Source organism: Grampus griseus (assembly GCF_964374135.1).
Source record: "Grampus griseus genome assembly, chromosome: 3".
NCBI lineage: Eukaryota > Metazoa > Chordata > Mammalia > Artiodactyla > Delphinidae > Grampus > Grampus griseus.
The window spans coordinates 37,229,261-37,251,920 of record NC_139019.1 but is presented as its reverse complement, the minus strand read 5'-3'; the positions used below and the strand labels follow the sequence as shown (position 1 = coordinate 37,251,920).

The 22,660-nt window shown below is 35.0% G+C and overlaps 1 protein-coding gene across 1 annotated transcript in view; it reads left to right on the top strand.

Moving 5' to 3' along the window:
• HCN1 (hyperpolarization activated cyclic nucleotide gated potassium channel 1) overlaps window positions 1-22,660 on the top strand; it is a gene marked incomplete at both ends in the record, with an annotated part of 366,245 nt that overhangs the window by 300,552 nt on the left and 43,033 nt on the right. The window contains one exon of the mRNA XM_082651315.1: window positions 15,839-16,079. Coding sequence (XP_082507441.1) covers window positions 15,839-16,079 — 241 coding nt within the window. The remainder of the gene's footprint in view (window positions 1-15,838; window positions 16,080-22,660) is intronic.

Sequence of the window (22,660 nt, the reverse complement as noted above, 5' to 3'; positions counted from 1 at the left end):
ATAATCTATTTTATATATAGTAGTGTGTATATGTTAACCCCAAACTCCTAATTTATCCCTCCCCGCCTTCCCCTCCTCGTAACCATAAGTTTATTTTCTATGTCTGTGGGTCTATTTCTGTTTTATAAATAAGTTCATCTGTATCCTTTTTTTTAGACTTCACATTTAAACAATGTCATATGATATTTGTCTTTGTCTGGCTTACTTCATTCAGTATAATAATCTCTGGATCCATGCATGTTGCTGCAAATGGCATTATTTCATTCTTTTTAATGGCTGAGTAATATTCCATTGTATATACGTATCACATCTTGTGTATCCATTCCTTTGTCAAAGGACATTTAGGTTGCTTCCATGTCTTGTCTATTGTAAATAGTGCTGCAATGAACTTTGGGGTGCATGTATCTTTTCGAAGTATGGTTTTCTCTGGGTATATGCCCAGGAGTGGCATTGCTGGATCATACGGTAGTTCTATTTTTAGTTTTTTAAGGAACCTCTACACTGATCTCCATAGTGCCACCAACCTCATTTAAGTGCAACTCCACAACTTAGTATCTGTACAACTTTGGGCTATTTCATAACTTGTACGTATTTCACTTCCCTCATCTTTAAATATGAATAATGATAAGTACCTCACAGAGTTGTTTTTAAATTAAATGAGAAAAAAATATTAAAAGTTTGAAAGTGCCTGGCATATAGTAAGTACAGAGTAAAATTTGATTCGTGTTATAACTATGATTCAGTGAAGAATCAAAGATAGTCCCAGCCCTCATGGCTCTTACAACTTAGTGAGAGACAGAAATTTAATCAGCAATTATAACTGTGGGTAAGTGCTATGAGTGGGTCATTCAGAGGGTGTTAGGCCATACACCAGAGGGACACCGAGTCTAGCCTTATCATATGTCTCATTTCTTTGGGAATTTATTCAAACAATCTGCTAATAAGCCCTTCCTCCATTTTAATAGCCAGCCTTCTGGAGACAGTGTCTTAGCATCAAAACTTGGCATTGAAATGTTAGGATCAGAAACAGATGACGCTTTAATAAAAGGAGGAGTATATTTAAAACTAGAAACTAATTAGAAAAATTCAGTGAGCCATACCCCTCTGCTCATGAGAGCCTGTTGGAATGTGTACAAAGTAAGGAGGTCTATTTTTATCATGATCAGATTTATACTGATTCGATTACAGCAAAATGTAAACTTAACAATCGAGAAAGAGGTTAATGCCCTTCTATGTCTGTCTCCAAAATTCAGAACTGATCTATTTTTAAACAATGGAGTGTGAAGAGCCATGGACTGAAAATAGGTACAGATCAGTGTCCCAGTAGAATATAGGGTGTCAGTATATTTCATTTTCACAGAACATGAATCGAGCTGAGAGTATAATACTGTCCTTCTGACCTTTAATTTGTGGAAAACACTGTTAGGGAAGAAATCATAATTTGCATGCATATTTATTTAGGACAATTCTGAATAATTTTTTTAAAGTACATGCTTGTTGATTTTTTAAATGTCTCCTAAAAATGTCTTTAGTTCAGATTAATTAAAATAAGCTAGAATCATAGTATTGCAAAGCTCTACAGGGATCTTATAAATTATCATATACACATATAAGAGTCACAGTAACCAAAGGCTAGGAAATTTATGTAAGTGGCCTGATCTTGGTTACATTACCAAGCAAAGAAATTGGGACTTTTCTCTCTTTTGGTCTAGAGCTTTCCCCCTGCATCCCTTGTTTCTAGAAAACAAACAGGCAAAAAACATTTATTGATTTCTTAATGTGTGCAAGATATTGATTTAAGTGTGGAAAGGTAAATTATAAAATGTGGTTTCCAGCCTCACAGTGCTTACTGTGTGCTTGTAGAGTCAAGATGGAAATACATGAAAAGAACTATGAAGATAAAGGTAAAATACGTTACTAAAAATACAAGAAATGTAGGAAGTCACATATGATTAATTGCCAGAGAAAATCAGAGATTACACACTAAAATTCAAAATGGATTGAAGACAAATGTATGGTCCTGAAATCATAAAACTCCTAGAAGAAAGCGTAGGGAAAAAGCTTCTTAACATGGGTCTTGACAATGATTTTTTGGGTCTGATACCCAAAGCACAAGCAATAAAATAAAAAAACAAATAAGTGGGACTACGTCAAACTAAAAAGCTTCTGCAGTATGAAAGAAATGATCGACACAATAAAAAGACAACCTGTGGAATGGGAGAAAATATTTGCAATCCACACATCTGATAAGAGGTTAACATTCAAAATATATAAGCAACTCACATAACTCAATAGCAAGAAAACAAACAGTCCAATTATAAAAAGGCAAAGGATCTGAATAGACTTTTTTATTCCAAAAAAGACATTCAAATGGCCAGCAGATATATGGAAAGGTGCTCAATTTAACTGATCATTAGAGAAATGCAAGTCAAAACCACAATGAGATAGCACCTCACACCTGTTATCAAAGGACAAGATATAACAAGTGCTGGGGAGAATGTGGAGAATAGGGAATCAGGGAAACCAGAAGGGTCAGGGAGAAGACAGTTTGTGTCATTGAACAAGAACCACATTACTGGACCTTTTCCTTGATTTTTCCTAACATTGCTTCACTACTTCCCCCCTCACCCAATATTTTTCTGGGAGGCAACGTTTATTTCTAGGACTTCAAAAATTAGTCCTATGATAATATTGCATAATTGTACTTATGAGGGCCCTGAAATAGGCAAATTCATAACAACAGAGAGTGAATAGGAGTTATCAAAGTTTTGAAAGGAAGGAGAAGGGGGGAGTTATAGTTTAAAGGCTACAGAACTTTTGTCAAGATCGATGAAAATGTTCTAGGTAGAGATAGATAATGGTGATAGTAATACAACATTGTGAATATTCTTGTGAATTGTACACTTGGGAATGGTTAAAACTATAAATATTGCTGTATATATTTTATAAAAATCTAAAAAAATCTTGTAAAAGAGCACCCAGTCTTATAACTCCAGTCCTGACTCAAGCCTTTTCCATCTGCCTGTAGCTCTTGTCAACTAAATGCCCATGATACTTCACACTCAATACAAAAATAAAGCAAAATCCTTTTTCCTGTAACTAAATTTTTTATTTTATTTTATTTCACCCCAGACTGAAGAGCTCAGAAGTTGTTGCAGTGTGTGCATTGTGTTCCACACCTCCTCAGAGCGAGCCTGGCTGGCTCATGTATCTTACTCCTGCCACCGCCTTACTTTCAGAGCTGAGGTGCTGCTATGTCCTGACAGATACTCAGAGGGGGCAGCTTCATCTTTCCTGCCACACTTTGTCCAGCCTAACTTGCTATGTTAATTTGCTAGGGCTGTTATCACAAAATACCACAGTGGCTTAAACTCCAGAAATTTATTTTCTCACACTTCTGGGGGCTTGAAGCCCAAGATCAAGACGTTGACAGGTTTGGATTCTTCTGAGGCCTCTTTCCTTGGCTTGCAGATGGCCACCTTTCTTTTTGTGTGCCCAGCTTCCTCTTTTTATAAGGATAGCACTCAGATTGGATTAAGGCCCACCCTAACAGCTTCATTTTAACTTCATCCCCTCTTTGAAGGTCCTGTCTCCAAATTCAGGCACAGTCTGAGGTACTGGGAGTTAAGGTTTCAGCATATGAATTTTGAGGCATCACCATTCAGCCCATAATGCTTGTCAGCACATGCAGTGCTCCATACAAATCTAACTAACGTGACAGATAAATGAATGTTTAATGCATCTTAGAATGACTGCCTGGTTTTAGGGTGTGGCCTGATTTCCTCATGTCCATTGCACATGTACACATACTGTTATGCAGGAGTTATTTCTATTGCTGACCTGTTAATGATGGAAAGGAATTTATGTGGATTCTATTATAAAATTTCAAATACAGGTTTTTATCAAATTCTCCAAATCACCTCTCAGAATTGTCTTCTAACTCACTGTACTATCTGCTGGTCCTGTTTTAATAATAATTTTTTAGTTTAGCTGTTTGATATATTTGCTGTATTTGACAGTCCAAATTAATCTGTTTATACCCTGTCAAGTAGGCTTCATTCCTATTCTGCAAATCACTCTTACACCTTGTTTACAGTTTGCAGGCCACTGGAGCTGCACTCTGCTGGTGGGTTTTGTTTGTTTCTTTGTTTGTTTGTTTTGCGGTATGTGGGCCTCTCACTGTTGTGGCCTCTCCCGCTGCGGAGCACAGGCTCCGGACGCACAGGCTCAGCGGCCATGGCTCACGGGCCCAGCCGCTCCGCGGCATGTGGGATCTTCCCGGACCAGGGCACGAACCCGTGTCCCCTACATCGGCAGGTGGACTCTCAACCACTACGCCACCAGGGAAGCCCCTCTGCTGGTCTTTACACAAATCCTAAGTGAGCTTCAAACCTGGGATTCCAAAGTGGGGCAGAGATACTAAGTCACTAATGAACACTGTCATTGTCAATATACAATTTTTTGATTTAGGCTTTTTTGGTCTGTTTCTACATCTTTTCTTTCATGTACAATCAAATTTAGTGAATGCTAAGAGAATGTCATGTCATCTGCTGACATCCTGCATGATACCTAACAGAGTAACATGTTCCTGTATTCTAGGAAGGCAAAACAGTAGGAGTATGCTAAGACCAAATTAATTTCAAGCTTCATTTGCACTCATATTGTAAAGTTTAGATGTGATTTAATATCTCAAAACCAAATTAGATGGATGTGATAGCTGTAACTACAGAAAACATTTAAATTTTTGAATCTGTATCTCTCAAAATCCATCCTGTTTTGGTCTGTCCTTTACAAGCAGGCAGATTTCACTTAAGCCACTTAATCATAATTTGCCATTTCTATCTATTTCTAGATTTTAGGCTAATTACCTTTTAACTCATAATTTGAAGATACTATGAATCTAGCAACTAATGCTACAGCTGAGTTTCAAAATAAGAAATCGCGAAAAATATTAAAGCTTGCCAATATTTAAGAGGCCATTTCAGACTATTTTTCTCTCTGTCTCTATTGGATTTTTCTTAATATAACTATGATTAACACAAGATGGAATATTGTGTGGCCATTAAAAAGAATGGCAATGAGGATCATATATCAAATAGAAAATATTTTATGTTATAAACGTGGGGGGAAAAGAAACAAATATTGAATGTATATTATGATTACAACTATGTTAAGGTGAATAAGAGATTATATTAAAAGAATACATAAACATATTAAATTACTTTCATTAAGGTGATGAAAATGTAGAGATTTTTTTCTTTTATATATTTCAAGGGATGTGTGTATATTCATTTTGTTTTTAAAGATTTTTAAAAATACAATTTGTGAATACAAAAATTGATTACTCTTTCTTGTTTAATGAGATGGAAAACTACAATAAACTAAAATTGAGGCACACTATATTAATCCATCAGTCTTCACTATCTTATCTCTAACTCCTTTAACTTCCCCAAAATAAATATTAAAGGTAAGTATTTCTTACTTTTGAATTTTATTACACATTTTTTATATTCAAATTACTTAAGAGTTATAAAGAGAGTTAAATGTTTTCTTTAAAAAAAATAAGACATTATCCCAACTAGAGAAACAGTTCAACATAAATTCTCCCTAATGGGAACACAGAACTCAAGGGAAATGCTTTGAGTTTAAGAAATTGAAGCAGGTACCTAACTTGTTAGTCAATGTTTGGAAAAATGTTTAAAACATTTTCAAGCGTTAAGATTTGTATGGGCTAATTCACTGATATATGCAACTATCTTGCAAGTTAGAAGACAAACCACCAGATCAATATAAGCCAGTTGGAAACGCTGAGGGAATTTTTTTTTAAATTTCCCCCATATGCTTCCTTTAAAAAAATAGAATGTGTATTTAATTTACAATTCACCTTCCAAATTTATTTTATCATTAGGGCTGTTTCATTATAACAATCCTATATTTTATTCCTTGAGTTTGGCCAAAACGGAATTTCACTGACTATGCCCTAACACTATCTTGTCATTTTTAACTTCTGAACCCCTGCACCTACCTTGACTTTGGGCTTTAATAACCAGTTCCCCACTCAGCCTTTTTTAAAAAATCTGACCTAATATTTTCTTACCGAATTACCCTGAAGTCTTGTTTCTTTGAAATTTTGTAGAATATGTAGTCTTTACCATTCATTTGATTTTAACAGATATTGGCTTATAATACAACTGTACTTATAATGGTAAATAATAGATAACATTTAGTGAACTTAAATGCTTTCCTTGTGTTATTTAATTTAATCATCACAATTATCTATGACAGAGTTGCTAGTGTTATCTCCATTTTACAGGCGAAAAGATTAAGATTTGAAGGGTATGAGTTACTTTCTACAGGCCCTGAGTCAATTAGTTTTGGTATCAGGGACTGAGCTCAGATAAACACACACACACACACACACACACACACACACACACACACACTCGCACACTGGAGAGAAAGAGAGAGAGAGAGTCTAACCCATGTTTATTTTACTATTTTACAATTATCTTATACTGAATATATACATATATATCTTCCTTCCTCAGCTAGATGTAAACTTTCAGATACTTCTTTATTTTAGGAACCGTGGTTTCCACATCTGACTGCTTATGACTTGAAATGTGTTTTTAAAAACAGAGGTTTTTTTCATATCCCCTGAAGATTTAGATTCAGATTCTCTGGATCTGGATGGGAGCCTGGCAAACTATAACTTAGAAAAATATCATAAATACATCCAGGGAGGAGAATGCCATCTTTGGCAAGTCATCAAAGCCATTTTTTTTCCCCTTATTGACACTGTCATCCTGAGAGCCATGATAAGGGCGAGGTCTCACAGTCTAATCCTAAGTATGTTCTGTTATTTCCCAAGAATGGTTCTACATCATACCCACAAAGCCAAACTTTACCCCACTCTGGGCATTTTCTATGCAGCCCACTCTGTGTTGGACACTCCAGCAGTCATTTCAGACGTGCCCTCTCCTAGGACACTAAGGACTGTTCAGAAGCCGATATGGATTTTTTAATTTTATTTATTTATTGCCTCACAAACTTCATGTAGTGGTCTTAAAGGTAATGATTGCAGATGGCTTCCTTAGAGCTTTTCAGTGAGATTACTTAAAAAACTGGTTGCAATTTCCAGATGTTGATCTACTCTTCTTAGAAGTCTTAGTATCTAAATCTAATCTTTCCAAGGGTCAAACTAAACCTCATTTTAGTCTTCTGTGAAAGTTTCACATTCTGTTTCACCTCTCTCTTCAAAGTATAAATAGATATCAAAAAATTATACCTTATGTTTGTTTTGTTGGATTCTTCAATAAATAATATATTTAACATGAAGATTTTTAAAAAATCCAAAACTGCATTCTACTTTCCATATCCCCTCACATATTGCATCATGTTTCTTTTGCAGTAGTACTCTCTGTCCAGTATAAATGCAATGTGAATCACATTGCATGTGTAATTTTAAATTTTCTAGTAGTTACATTTTAAAAATTAAAAAATATGTGAAATTAAGTATGATAAATTTTAACTAAATATATTCAACATATAATTTCAACATGTAATCAATATAAAAACATCATTAATGTGATAGTTTACATTCATTTTTTATATTAAGTCTTCAGAATCTGGTGTATTTTTTAATTGAAGTATAGTTACTTTACAATGTTGTGTTCATTTTAGGTGTACAGCACAGTTGTTCAGTTATACATATATAAATATAAAGATGTATATATTTTTTTTCAGATTCTTTTCCCTTATAGATTACTACATAATACTGAGTATAGTTCCCTGTGCTATACAGTAGGAGCTTGTTGATTATCTATTTTATATATAGTAATGTGTCATGTTAATCCCAAACTCCTAATTTATTCCTTCCCCTCCCTTTCCCATTTCATTGTGTGTGTGTGTGTGTGTGTGTGTGTGTGTATACACCACATCTTCTTTATCAGTTAATCTGTCAATGGACATCTTGGTTGCTTCCATATCTTGGCTATTGTAAAATAGTGCTGCAGTGAACACTGAGGTTCATGTATCTTTTCGAATTATAGTTTTCTCCAGATATATGCCCAGGAGTGGGATTGCTGGATCATATGGTAGCTCTATTTTTAGTTTTTTAAGGAACCTTCATACTGTTCTCCATAGTGGCTGTACCAATTTACATTCCCACCAACGGTGTAGGAGGGTTCCTTTTTCTCCACACCCTCTGCATTATTTATTATCTGTAGACTTTTTGACGAAGGCTATTCTGACAGAACATTTAGACTGGAATGTTAATTTTTTTTAGAACTGCTTGATGTGTATATAGATTTCATAAAATTTACAGTTGAAAAGCATATTCACCTATGCAAGTTTTTCCAAACAATTTAACATTTTCTAATAACTGAGTTATCAGCTTTTAACTTTAAACCTAAATGGTTAAAATTAAATCAATTAAAGGTTTACTAGTGGTCAATAACTCCATGTGGCTAATGGCTACCATGTTAAACAATGTCGTTCTAGGAACAGACTATATACTTTTAAGTATTGGGCTCACTTCCTACCTGCTCTGTGATTTTTGTGACATGACAACCTCTTTGAAACTGCTTTGGCTCATCTATACTGCTGGGTTAATAGTATAGCTATTTCATTGGGTTGTTGTTATAATTAAAGGCAAAAACACAAAGCGTTCAATAAATATTAGCTATCAGCATCATCACAGTCATTGTACTACATTTAGACCAGTGGTACTTACCCTCTTGCTGATAATGGCTCCTTTGAAAATCCTGTGAAAAGTCCATTTATTTATCAATATCACTCCAAATCATTTAGTCATGCTTCAAGATATCACTTGTTTTCTTCCATAGTTACGTCTTACCTTATTTCTGGTACAGAGGAAATGCTTCTTATTTACCAGACATATAAATGAATGTTGATAATTGAAGATAAAAGTAAATTAGTACGTAGTTTAGTTTTCAAAATAATTAGTTTTTCTGAAACTAATTAGTTTTTAGTTTTCAAAATAATTTTTGACTATTTTTCAAGCAGATGTATTTTCATAACAATTGGATCTCATATAATAAACACAAACGAGATCCTTTTTATATATTTTTTAACTAGAATTTTGTGTTTTTGAAGAATTCCATAACAGTAAATATATTACCATGTAATAATCTGCCCTGAAAATATGTACACTGCATAAAATGTGGCATTCCAATTAGTTAAAAATGTAAATATTCTTAGAAATGTATTGAAGCAAAAAGGTAAATAGATATTTGTCTGAAATGGGGAAAGTTCTAGATTTAAAAATTTATGAAATACTAAAAGTGACTTTATTTTCATTCCAAAGCACAAGAAATTGCAAAACATAAGGGCGTAGGTTAATTTTAGTGCTAAGCTTTTGTGACTTTGATCCAGGTAATAGGGAGGTCCCATGGTAGGGTTGAATGAGCAATGGTTTGGAAGTCAAACAGAATGATGAGTTTCTCTAGATGTATTCAAGCTCTGAGGCTTGGGCAATGTATTTCCTCTCTCTAAGCTCCACTAACTTCGTTCTTTTGTATACGTGGGGAAATAAAACCAAATTCAAGTTTATTCTTTGGTTGTTCTCCTCCAGCAATAAGTGAGACATAATATGTAAAGTACTTGCTTAAAATGGGTGCTCACTAAATCTTGTTCTCTTTCTTTTTCCTTCCACATCCCATCTTTAACTTGTCAAATTAAATGACAATGTTCTTTGGGGGCTATGCAGGGAGAAGCAGAGATATCATTGAAGAAACATTTCTTAAAAGGGAGAAGTAAAGGGCACACATTGACCCTGTCCCCGTAACATAAGACATACCTGCACAAACAACAACATCAAATCCTGGTCTCTCTTTCTCGTCTTGCATTCCCTTGCTTTATGGTTCAAAGATCTCAGATGCTACTGATTTATGAAGCCAGTCAGATAGCCTAATTTATGAAGTAGCACGTTTTAAAAACTGTGGCAACCTGGAGCATGGATGCCAATGTAAAGACCGTAATATTCAGATCTCTAAAAATAATTGCTGTGGGGAAATAAAAACAGCCAAGTGTGTAGCTATCGGTTTGCCACCTCACATGTCAGGTTCTGAAAATGTGTAAAGTTTGAAAGAACAAATTTATGGTTAACATCAGAATCTTCAGGTTTGTAGCGATTTTAGATATGTGCAAAGTTAAGATGACTTCTTAGAATCCGTCAAAACCCTACGTTAGGGAGCTGGGCCAACAAACCATAGCTCTTCTTGCAAGTGTGTGGTCTTTGGCATATTACTCAATATCTTCCATAAAGTGGGGTAGTAATAATACCTAAGGCATAGGATTTTGTGAGGATAAAATAAATTAATACTTCTAGAGCTTTATTTAAAGCAATACCTGGAACCAACAAGAATTCAATAAATATTGTCTCCTTTTTATTGTGTTCATTCTTAAAATTATTTCTGCCTTAAAGAAATCCCTAGCATATCCAGTGACTCTGTTTTGATTCTAACTACTCCAGGCTACAGAACTGAAAAAAAACTAGGACAACACCAGCAGCACCGGTTTATAAGATGTTCTAGGTCATAAAGTGTCATTCGATATAGATTTGACCATATGTGTTTGCTTGTTTCTGAAGTTAACATGGAAGTCTGAACATTGGATGCCATTTGAATGTCTGTGTGATTTAAGTTCTTAGAAGGAAGTGCTTGTGTGCTCCGCAGAGTCTAAAAATACAGAGTGTGTTGGGTGTAGGAATTTAGCAATGTAACAGCAGTGCTGTTTTGTTAAGATTATGATTCATTATTGTAATGATGATAATTATATTTATAGTGACCACGCTTAAAACTTTTTAGAACTATACTGTGTGGAATAAAATAATGTAGAATGGAGGAGAACTAAATGTTTCACAAAGTGGAACTTTCCACAATGATACTTAAGTTATCAATAAAGAATTGTAGTGCTGGAAGGAACGTTAAAATATTGCTATTCTTTTTAATAACAAAGAAGATGTTGCTTAAAATTTCCCAGGGTTTCAGAATATGCATGATTCCAAAGCACAGATTTATGGTTAACACAAATCCTTCTTGAAGCAATTTAAATATATCAAATCCCATTTTTTTCTTATTGTCATAAAGTTAAACAAACTAGAAATCAAATTACCAGCAAAACAATAACAATAAAAATACCATTGAGGGCGAAAAGGCAAGCCACAGATGAGGAGAATATATTTGCAATGCATATCCCAACAAAGAGCTCATGTCAAGAATATAAAAAGGACTCCTTCAAATAGAAAAAGCAGGGAAAACTATTGACTGGACACTTCACCAAACAGGATATTCATCTGACCAATAAGCCTATGAAAATGTGCATAACAACGTTAATCATTGGGGGAATGTAAAATAAAACCACAATGAGAAAAAAAGTTTAAGTAAGGTATCTCTACATATCTACTAATGGCTAAAATTAAAAAAAGAGTGGTAGCATCAAAATTTTCCAAGGATGTAGGACAATTGGAACTTTCTATACTGCTGGTATATGAGAAAAATAATACAATTATTTTAGAAAAATTTTGGCAGTATATACCAAAGTTAAATATATGCTTATCCTATTACCCAGCAATTCCAACAAAAGGTAAATATGCAAGAGAAATCAGTGCATAAGGCACTTCAAGAATATTCCTAACAGGCTTATTTTATTAGCCTAAAACTGGAAACAACCCAAATGTCAAGAAGAGTAGAATGGAGAAATAAACTGTGGTATAGTCCTAAAATGAAATACAGCCTGAAATATAAAAAGAAAGAACTGCAACCACACAACAACATGGATGAATCATACTGACAGAATGATGAGCAAAAGAAGGAAGGCTCAAAAGACTCTGCAGTGTGTGGTGCCATTTATGGGAATTTCAAGTACAAGTAAAACTGCTTATAGTGATAGAAGGCAGAAGAGCTAGAACCTCTGGGCTTGATTGGAAAGGAAAAAAGGAAGCCTTTTGAAATCTGTTCTGTATGTGGATCCGGGAGGTTATATAGGTTCACATATATGAAAAATTCACAAAGGATCTGTGTATGTTGAAATTTTGTGTACTTTACTATATGTATGTTATAGTTTACAAAGATACTCTCTGCACTGTGACCGAACAATGAATGTGAATAATCCTGTCGTACTTTAGCAAAATAATGGGAAGGACTGCTGAAAAAGAATTTCGCATCTTAAATAAACTGACATTATGTCAGAGTAAGATCAAACGCAGGGTTCTTCTTTGTTGTTGTTTTATTGTTGTATTATGCTGTTTTTAATAGGTAAAAGTTGATTTATTTGGAATTTGGATAGGAGATTTATCTGTTTTCCCTTACTTTTTAATTTACTCCATCATTTATTTATATAAGTATAGCCTCATATTTATCTTATGCTTTGGGGTTAAGCCAATATTAAATTACTTGTTTTGTTCCTCCAATTGTTACAGCATTAGTCGGGTAGCTCTTTCAGTTGGCCTCTTTGAAATATCCTTTTCATTGTGAGGGTTTCTTGTTAGTGTTTTTGCTTGTTTGCTTATTTGTTTTCTAACACTGCCATACTTTCTGGTATGATAAGATGCTTCAGGAGAGAAATAACTGTCTATTTTTAAGTTATGAAGTAAACCTGGTAATTGGGAGTACTTTATTATTAAGGTCATGGTCACGTGTCTGATTCCCTTAGGGAGTGAACATTCCTCAACTTATTTCATATAGACAATACTCCTAACTCAGGCCAGACGTATCCCTAAAAAAGCTCATTGTAACAACTGCCATAAAAAATCTGGATGGAAAGTAGAGATATTAATAACTTAACTGTGTGTTTTATTTAAGTCAGTGTGCTATAAGGACCTGGGATTGATGGAGGAAGAGCTTTAAAAGTCTTGTTTTACTAATAGAGAGATATTAATAACTTAACTAAATATGTTCTCCCTAAGAAAATGTGCTATAAAGAAATGTGATTGATGGAGAAGAGCTTTTAAAAGTTTTGCTTAACTTCGAGGCTCACTTGATTGTTTCCATTAAACTATACACCCTCAAAGCAAGCAGATTTCATGGGACGAGGGAGAGCCTTTAAATGCAAATAATTTTCTGTCCCATCACATTTTTTTCTGTCAAATATTTGTTAGAATTTACAGTTTAAATCAGAAAGTATTCACGTGGAGGTAAAAGTTCCACAAAGACAAAAAAAATGAATGGATTCCTTCAAGTTAACAATAATATGAAATTATCTTTGCAGTGATATAATCAAGGCAGTTCCAAGGTGCACCTGGGTATGTGATGCATCATAGAAAAAGAATTGTTCATATAAATAAAGACAGTTTAATTGTTTGTAAAATTATTTTCTAAAATAAAAGGTAAGAAAACAATGAAGAGAAAAATTTGTATAGTTCAAATCAAAAAAACATAGATGAAAAGATTATTTTATTATTTTTGTTTGAAAACTTATTTTCTCTGCAACATGATTTATTTTCAATTTCCTACACAGGATCCTTCTATGTCATTTTACACATGAAATCATTAACTTTGAAACAACAAATCTGATCATTTCAATGACATATTTCTGTCTTCTTTTAACTCATGTGCTTACCTTGGGTACCTTGAATGGTTCACCTTTTATCTTCATGTGTTTTTATTTTTTTTTGCGGTACGCGGGCCTCTCACTGTTTGTGGCCTCTCCCGTTGCGGAGCACAGGCTCTGGACGCACAGGCTCAGCGGCCATGGCTCACGGGCCCAGCCGCTCCGCGGCATGTGGGATCCTCCCGGACCACGGCACGAACCCGTGTCCCCTGCATCGGCAGGCGGACTCTCAACCACTGCGCCACCAGGGAAGCACTCATGTGGTTTTTATATGGAAATATTCTGAATAGTAAAAAACACATTTTTATATTACATGTAAGACTTGTTTCTCAAGCTATCGGCTTGAGAGAGCTTCTAAGAGTTTTAAATAGCCACTTCCCAACAGGAATATAAACTAGGCTTTGTGAACACTTTTTTTCCAATGCCAAAATTCCATCTTCCTTCTTTCCCTTTTTGCCCCCTTCCTTCCTTCTTTTCTTCTTTTTTCCTTCCTTCGGTCTACTCATACATGTATGCATATTTATTGAGCACTTACTGTAGTCCCCCACTCCCACCACAGCTCTTCAGCACCAGTTAAAATTGACCACAAATTGCCCTAGATATAGCTACCCATCGGGTCAACTGTGCGTTGTAGGGCTTGGATGATGCTGCACGAAGTACCATATGTTATATCCTTCTCTTCTTTTTGTTGTTATGTTCACTTGCTGGTTATAGCTGCTGATTTTTTTTTTTTTTTTTTTTTTTTTTTTGCGGTATGTGGGCCTCTCACTGCTGTGGCCTCTCCCGTTGCAGAGCACAGGCTCCGGACGCGCAGGCCCAGCGGCCATGGCTCACGGGCCCAGCCGCTCCGCGGCATGTGGGATCTTCCCGGACCGGGGCACGAACCCGCGTCCCCTGCATCGGCAGGCGGACTCCCAACCACTGCGCCACCAGGGAAGCCCTATAGCTGCTGATTTTTAAATATTTTACCAGTCTCCATGAAACTCCACTGTTAGAGATACTTCTCTGCTCTGCTGTACTCACAACATATTGTTGAGGATGAAACATCTTCTTTTGCACGTTGGACCCAAAATTCTGTGCCCTCTGCATCAGCTGGAAAATTTTTAACTATCCTAGAATAATATCAGATTATTTTATGAAGAAGATTGAGGAAACTTTCTTTCCCAGTCTTGGAATCTAGAAGTTTCTATTACCAAAGCAGGAATTCAGATCTCAGACTCTTTTAATACCTCTGAATCTTTTTGCCCTTTTCCCCTCTCTTAGCAGAGGTGACTTCATTTTCTGTGTCTCTTAAGCAAGTTCACAAATTCAGGTCCAGCCCTGTTCTTTTGGGGGCTCATTGGAGAAGATATTTCTGAGAAATGGCATTGTGGTAAAGTTTAGATTCCCATTGTTTATTCTGTTCTATATCTAACTTTCAGGATTAAAATTGGTTGGTCCCATATCCCTGTTTTGGTTCATAGTGATAGCACTATGTCTAATCTGGACTAGAATCCACAGAATGAAATCAAACATATAAATCTCCTAATTTAGAATTGGCCTGATCCCAGAAGTAAAACAAACAAACAATTTAGGAAAAGGAAAATATGGCCTCTGTCCAGTCCAAAACTTCCAATGGAAACCCAGGAGGTTTGGAAAGAGTAATTTTCTGATCTAACCCAGAAACAGATTAAATTTATAATTAGAGATTATAGTTTGAGTGTCTTTTGTGTAATGTGAACATCAAGTCTCCTTGCTTTAACGTGAATGACATTAAGAAAAAACATCAAAATACTGTTGGCATTTTGTTGGCAGCTGGGCCCTGGTTTCAGAACTCTAGTCAATAGGTACAAATTAGATTGTTCAACACAGTGGACCACAGAAGCGGTAACATCGTGGCTAATAGGAAGTGATGTGGCTTCTTTTCGTCATAAAAACAGATAAAAGGGAGACTAAAACTCTTCCACATTTTCATTCTAATTTTATATAAAAAATAATAAATGAATGGGAAGTTATAAAATGTAAACTTGTATATATTTAATTCATATTTATTGATGTCTAATATATGCCTATACTACTCTATGTGCTGGGAATACAACATTTCAACACAATAATAAAACATGATCCCTGGTTTCGAAGAGATACTTAGATTATTAGAATTTATGTGTTGTTGGTTTTTAATTTAAATTGCAGTGTTATGCTATGTATAGATTTTAATTTCAGCACGTTTTTCTTCCTGATATGATTAATCTCTCTCTTAATATTTGTTTACTCTTGCCATCTTTAGGAGATAGTCAACTTCAACTGCCGAAAACTAGTGGCTACAATGCCTCTTTTTGCTAATGCGGATCCTAATTTTGTGACTGCCATGCTGAGCAAGTTGAGATTTGAGGTGTTTCAACCTGGAGATTATATCATACGAGAAGGAGCTGTGGGTAAAAAAATGTATTTCATTCAGCATGGTGTTGCTGGTGTCATCACAAAATCCAGTAAAGAAATGAAGCTGACAGATGGCTCTTACTTTGGAGGTTAGTAAAAAAAGAAAATATAACTGAGATGAAGTCTAATTTGCTCACAATATTTATCTTTATCAGAATTTTGGAGATGTCAGAATGTTGATTTTTGGGGTTTGAATATGGACTTGTATTTGAATTCTGATAAAAGTGTCTATAGCGTGTCAACTGAAAAAAATGCACAACCTAAAAGTTGAGAATTATGTTTTATTTGGCAGACAAAACTGAGGACTTAAGTCCAGGACACAGCATCTCAGTTAGCTCTGAGAGACTGTTCCAAAGAGGTAAGGGAGAAGCCAGTATATATAGGAGTTTTGTAACAAAGACCAGGTAGTAGGAACATTGAAAGATTACTGTTAATTAAAGAAAACCAGATATCTCAAGTTAAGGAATTTAGTGCTTTTCTATGTATGGAAAAATGCAAGAGTCTGGGCTCACTGAAATTATTCCCTTGATGTGCACCTCACCTATCTGGAGCCAGTATCCTGTGCTTTCTCATCCTGAGTCTCCTCAGGGTGCACCATCTGGGGTGGCTGCAGCAGTTGACTGCTAGGTGGCAGGCATCCTTTTTCTATCCTGAGTTCCCTCAGAGCTCACCATAATGTAAGCGGCTGTAATGTGCTGGCTCGATGGCTGCAAATTCTTTGTTTACTGATATGGCAAGCAACAGTTTTTCACTGCTGAGTGGTATGTTTTCACATTTCAGTGTCACACATTCAGTGCATGTGTATTTACTACTGTATTAGAGTATCCTTTCATCCTCTTAAACTGGAACCAAATAACAGTGGCTTAAACAGATCGAAAGCATATTTTTCTCTCACACAAAAGTCCCAGGAGGGTTAGATGGCTCTCCCCAAGACAGTTTTTAGGTACCCAGATTTCATTTATTTTGCTGGTCTGCCATCCTCTAGAGTGCTTTCCTCATTTATACGAGAGGAATTGGTTTCTCTCCACAATATGGACCACAGTATGGGGAGGAGGGGACAGAGGAAGGGAAGAGTGAGCAATTTCTCTTTAGATGTGTGCCCAGAATGGCCAACATCACTGCTATTCACATCTGATTGGCCAGAATTTAGTTGCAAACGTACCTCTAAGTATAAGGAAGGCTGGGAAATGTAGCTTCTAGTTGAGTGGTGTATTAGTCAGTGTTCTCTAGAGAAACAAAACCAACAGGATATATATATACACAAAAGGAGATTTATTGTGAGAAATTGACTCATGAATATGGAGGTTGACAAATGTTATGATCTGCTATCTGAAACTGAAAAACAGGAAAACTGGTCGTTTAATTCAGTCTGATTCCAAAAGGCTGAGAACCAACAGTGTAAATCCAATCTGAGGGCAGAAGATGCGATGAGACGTTAGCTCAAGCAGTGAGACAGGAAAAAAATATTTCTCCTTCCTCCTTTTTTTTCTATTCAGACCCCCAGTGGATTTTGAGGTTGCATACCCTGGAGAGGCCAATCCACTTTACTGAGTCCACTGATTCAAATACCAATCTCACCTAGGAATACCCTCACAGACAAACCCCAAATAATATTTTTCTGGGCACCCCATGGCCAGTCAAGTTGACACATAAAATTGACCATCACAAGTGGCAATTTGCCTTGCTAAAAATTCTGACAATTTGAATTGTTTCCAACTTTTTACTATAATAAGATATATATTTATATTTGTGCAAATGTACAAAACTTACCTATGAGTTGAATTACTGGGTCAAAGACTATGCATATGTTCAAATTGAAATAAACATCAAATTATTTCTTTGATGAGACTGCCCATTTCTACATGGCTTTGCCCATTGATCTTTTACTTTTATCCTCTTAATAAGTCAAATTGGCATCCCCTTAATATTTAGTTTGCACTTCCACTATTAATGGTGATGTTGAGGCATTTCTTCATAGATATGGATCATTTGTATTTTATTTTTCTGGTTCTATTTTTGCATATTTTTCTAATGTCTTTTTAAATGTCTTTTTAAAACCAATTTACAGAAACATCCCTAATGTATTTTTGATATGCTGTAACTATTTTCTCCAAAATTGTTACTACTTTTTTAACTTTCTTTCTAATTTTTCTTTCATCATTCTGTTTTTCATTATCGCTGATTTCATCTGAATCTCACTCCTTTGCGTTAAGGCATTAGAGAGTTTGTGTTTCTTAACTGGGTTTTGTACACTGCAAAATTGTAAAAATGTTTTCCCTATTCTATATTTTATTTAGTTTCACTACATTTTTATTACCATTTTAACTTGTTAGAACAAGTTAGAAGAAGTGATGGTGAACAACTATTCATGTTTCTTAGTGCCAGTTCTGTTATAACATGAAAGACAGTGATTAATACCACAGTGTCAGGCATTGGCAAGCTTAATAGTTAACTATTACTCAATAGCCGGAAACTGAAATGTTTCCTTTAGAAAAAAGGCAAAATCTGCCTTCAAATAAAAAGGAAATCTGCCTTCAAATAGTTGCAGGTTTATCCTACAAGAGAAATTCAAGTGAAACTCTTTTTCTTCTCACGAGTGAGAAGAAATGGTTCTTATTACTTTGTATTCATTCTTCACAGACTTTATAGTATGCCTGTAGAAGCCTTCTCAGTCAGAATTAATGGCTCCCAGCCCTGTGTCTCCATAGCTTCTCACAGCTTTCCAGGGTCCTGGTCTCAGTCTATCTCATATTGAAATTAACACTGTAGTTAGTTACCTATTTCCTTCTGATATTAGATGGCAAACAATGTGTGCATCAGAATCACTAGAGAAGCTGTTCACCCATCAGAGAGTCTGATTCAATAAATCCAGGCTAGAGATAATATCTTATTTGTTTGTTCATTAGAGAATAAACAACCAGTATATCTGATCCCCTAAAAATTGATAATGATAGAACGTATTCAAATCAAATTAATAGGAATTGGGAACCAAACAATAAATTCCTTTTGATTTTAAAATAATAATAACAATAACACACTGAGTTTAAGAAGATTTCTTCAGTAACAGCTGAAAAAAAATTATTGGGAAAGGTTTTAATTTTATCAAATGCTTTTTTGGAATTTATCAAAATGACCATAAGGTTCTTATCCATTAATCTATTGCAGCTGAGTAAACATATCAGCTCAAAATAATTAGCTTCTTTGACTTTCTCCTCATTCACTAAGAATAATTTTGAAGTTTTCATCTTTCCTCTTCTTCTTTGTCATGATTCTGCATTGCCTCATCAGCCTATTACACTTTTGTGCAGATTATGCTAAGAAAAAAAAGAGAAAATTAGGAAAAGCTAAGAACTTTAAAAAGTCTACTTTAGAAAGCACAGAGAATTAGTGTTTGAATGAAGAAAAAAAGAGAAATTGAAAGCTGATGGAAATAAATAAAAGCTGATAGTAAGAAATAAAAGTATAGTCCAGCTTTGTGGGAAGGTAGTTTTGGGGAAAAGGTTTTTGAGGCAATTAATGGAGGTGTGACAAATACATGAAAGTTTAGAAAGGAATTTCTGAAAGTTGTTATTATGCATTAAGAATATATTTCTACATTTGACATGTGTTTTTTGAATTCAAAGGAGCTTTAATTACTAGACAATTATATTTGCTAATATGACAAAGACTGGAACATGTACTTCTCTGGATTTATATGGATTAAACTATTAGTAAGGTCAGTTTCATTAGTGAATTCCTTGTGTTGAACCATAAGATCATTTGGGGGATTAAAAACTGCTTTGTCATAATGTATTCTTTCTTTAACACATTGTAGCATCTCTATCTATACGTGAGATTGGTCTGTAATGTTGTTATAGTGATTATTTTTGTGATCCCCTAGCTAGATGACTTTAGATGTAAGGTTTTCCTCACTTCTTAGAGAGAGCAAGAAAACTTTTAAAATAATGTTCTAGTTCTGTAAAAAATGCCATTGGTAATTTGATAGGGATTGCATTGAATCTGTAGATTGCTTTGGGTAGTGTAGTCATTTTCACAATGTTGATTCTTCCAATCCAAGAACATGGTATATCTCTCCATCTGTTTGTATCATCTTTAATTTCTTTCATCAGTGTCTTATAGTTTTCTGCATACAGGTCTTTTGTCTCCCTAAGTAGGTTTTTTCCTAGGTATTTTATTCTTTTTGTTGCAATGGTAAATGGGAGTGTTTCCTTAATTTCTCATTCAGATTTTTCATCACTAGTGTATAGGAATGCAAGAGATTTTTGTGCATTAATTTTGTATCCTGCAACTTTACCAGATTCATTGATTAGCTCTAGTAGTTTTCTGGTGGTATCTTTAGGATTTTCTGTGTATAGTATTATGTCATCTGCGAACAGTGACAGTTTTACTTCTTCTTTTCCAATTTGTATTCCTTTTATTTCTTTTTCTTCTCTGATTGCCGTGGCTAGGACTTCCAAAACTATGTTGAATAATATGTTGTTCCTGATCTTAGAGAAAATATATTCTCTTTTTTAAGGAAGTTGAAATAATCTAGGCATTACCTGTTATGTGAAGGTTTATTACGTTTCACAAGTAAAACCACTTCTGTCTGATTCTGTTGTCTATAGGCATTAGAATTATCAGGTTTTCTATTTCTTTATGAGTAATTGTTCAGCTCATCTAAATCCTTTGTTCATAACACTGAAAAGCTTTTAAAAAACCGGATGCCTGAGCCAAAATTGCACCCTAGAGTTTCTGATGGAATTGAGTAAAGTTGAGATCCAAACATCAGCATGTAAAAAAACAAAAATTCCCAGAAAATTCCAAATAATTTTCAAATTATATGTTTGTACATATGATTTTTATTTTTTATTTTCAATAGACCTAATTTTTAATTTTAGAATAATTTTAGATTTACAAAATTATTGCAAAGGTTATACAGAGAATTCCTATTTATCCAATACCCAGTTTCCCTATTATTATTTTCCATTACTATAATACATTTATCACAATTAATGAACCCATGTTGATACAGTATTATTAAGAAATACTTAATAAAGCATACACTTTATTCAAATTTTCTTGGCTTTTACTCAATGTCTTTTTTCTGTCAGTATCCCATCTACAATCCCTTGTTACATTTAGTAGTAATGTCCTCTAGTTTGCTCTCAGTTTTTAAAGTTACTAAGATTTTATTTGGTTTTGATGAACTCGACAGTTTTGAGGAGCCCTGGTAAGTTATCTTATAGAACGTTCCTCATTTGGGATTTGCTAGGTGATTTTCTCATGATTAGATTGGGGTAAGTTTGATCTTGTCTATGAGCAAGAGCGTAGACATAAAGTGTCTTTCGCTTTACATTATATCCATGGTATATACTATCAATATGTCTTTCCACTATTGATGTTAACCTTGATCACCTAGATTGAGGTAGTGTTTGTCAGACTTCTCCACTGTAAAGTTACTCTTTTTTCCCCCCTCCCATTCCATACTTTGCTGTTTGGAAAGTAGCCAGTCTGCACAGTTCATGACTAAGAATTGAGGAGTAATGCTCCAAAAGGGCAGAGTATGTACATAAATTATTTGAAATTTTTCTAAACAGGCAATTTATTTACTCTCCTGCATTTATTTATTTATTCAGCCCCCCCCCCCTTTTTTTTTTTTTTTTTGCGGTACGCGGGCCTCTCACTGCTGTGGCCTCTCCCGTTGCGGAGCACAGGCTCCGGATGCGCAGGCTCAGCGGCCATGACTCACGGGCCCAGCCGCTCTGCGGCATGTGGGATCCTCCCAGACTGGGGCACGAACCCGCATCCCTTGCATGGGCAGGCGGACTCTCAACCACTGCGCCACCAGGGAAGCCCCTATTCACCCCTTTTTTTTATATCAATATGAACACCAGGATATTTATTTTATAATTTGGGTTATAATCCAATACTACTTTATTAATTGTTTTGCTCAAATTATTTCAGCTTTGGCCATTTGGACCTCTTTCTATTGGCCCCTGTGTCCCTCTGAAATACCCCATTATTATGGATTTGGGTTTTTTTTTTGTTTTGGTTTGAGATTTATCTTAGTTTCTAGCACTAGATGATGCTCCAGGCTCATCTTATATATTTCCTTACTCAGTCTTAGAATCAGCCATTTTTCCAATGGTTTGGTTCCTGGTTCCTTTCATTGGAGAATGGTTTTAGAAACCATGATCTGGACACTAGGTGCACTCATTACTACCGAGTTATTATTATTACTTCCACGTTCTCTCAGCTGACAAATCAAAGTGATACATATGTACATATTACCGTCTATCTATCTATCTATCATGTGTATTGTGTGTATGTATGTATATATATATATATATATCGTGTGTGTATATATGTATATATATATATATTTCTATGTGTAGCCATCTGATTCTAAGTTAAGCTAAATATGAGTTCATACTGATATTTCCAACTCCAATCCATTACCACATAGATTATTCTAGCCTCCTTTCCTTGTTTATCTGTAGTACACCCCTCAGAATTAAGAAATCAGGTTCCCACGATCCACCATCCATTTACTTAATTGTTCAGTTCTCAATTGTTCAGTACTTAATTGTTCAGTTCTAGTATAGTATAGTTCCTGAGAACTCATGACTACTTAAATTATTTCTTTTTTAATTTCCATACTATCAGAGTTACTTTTTCGTGTTGTAAA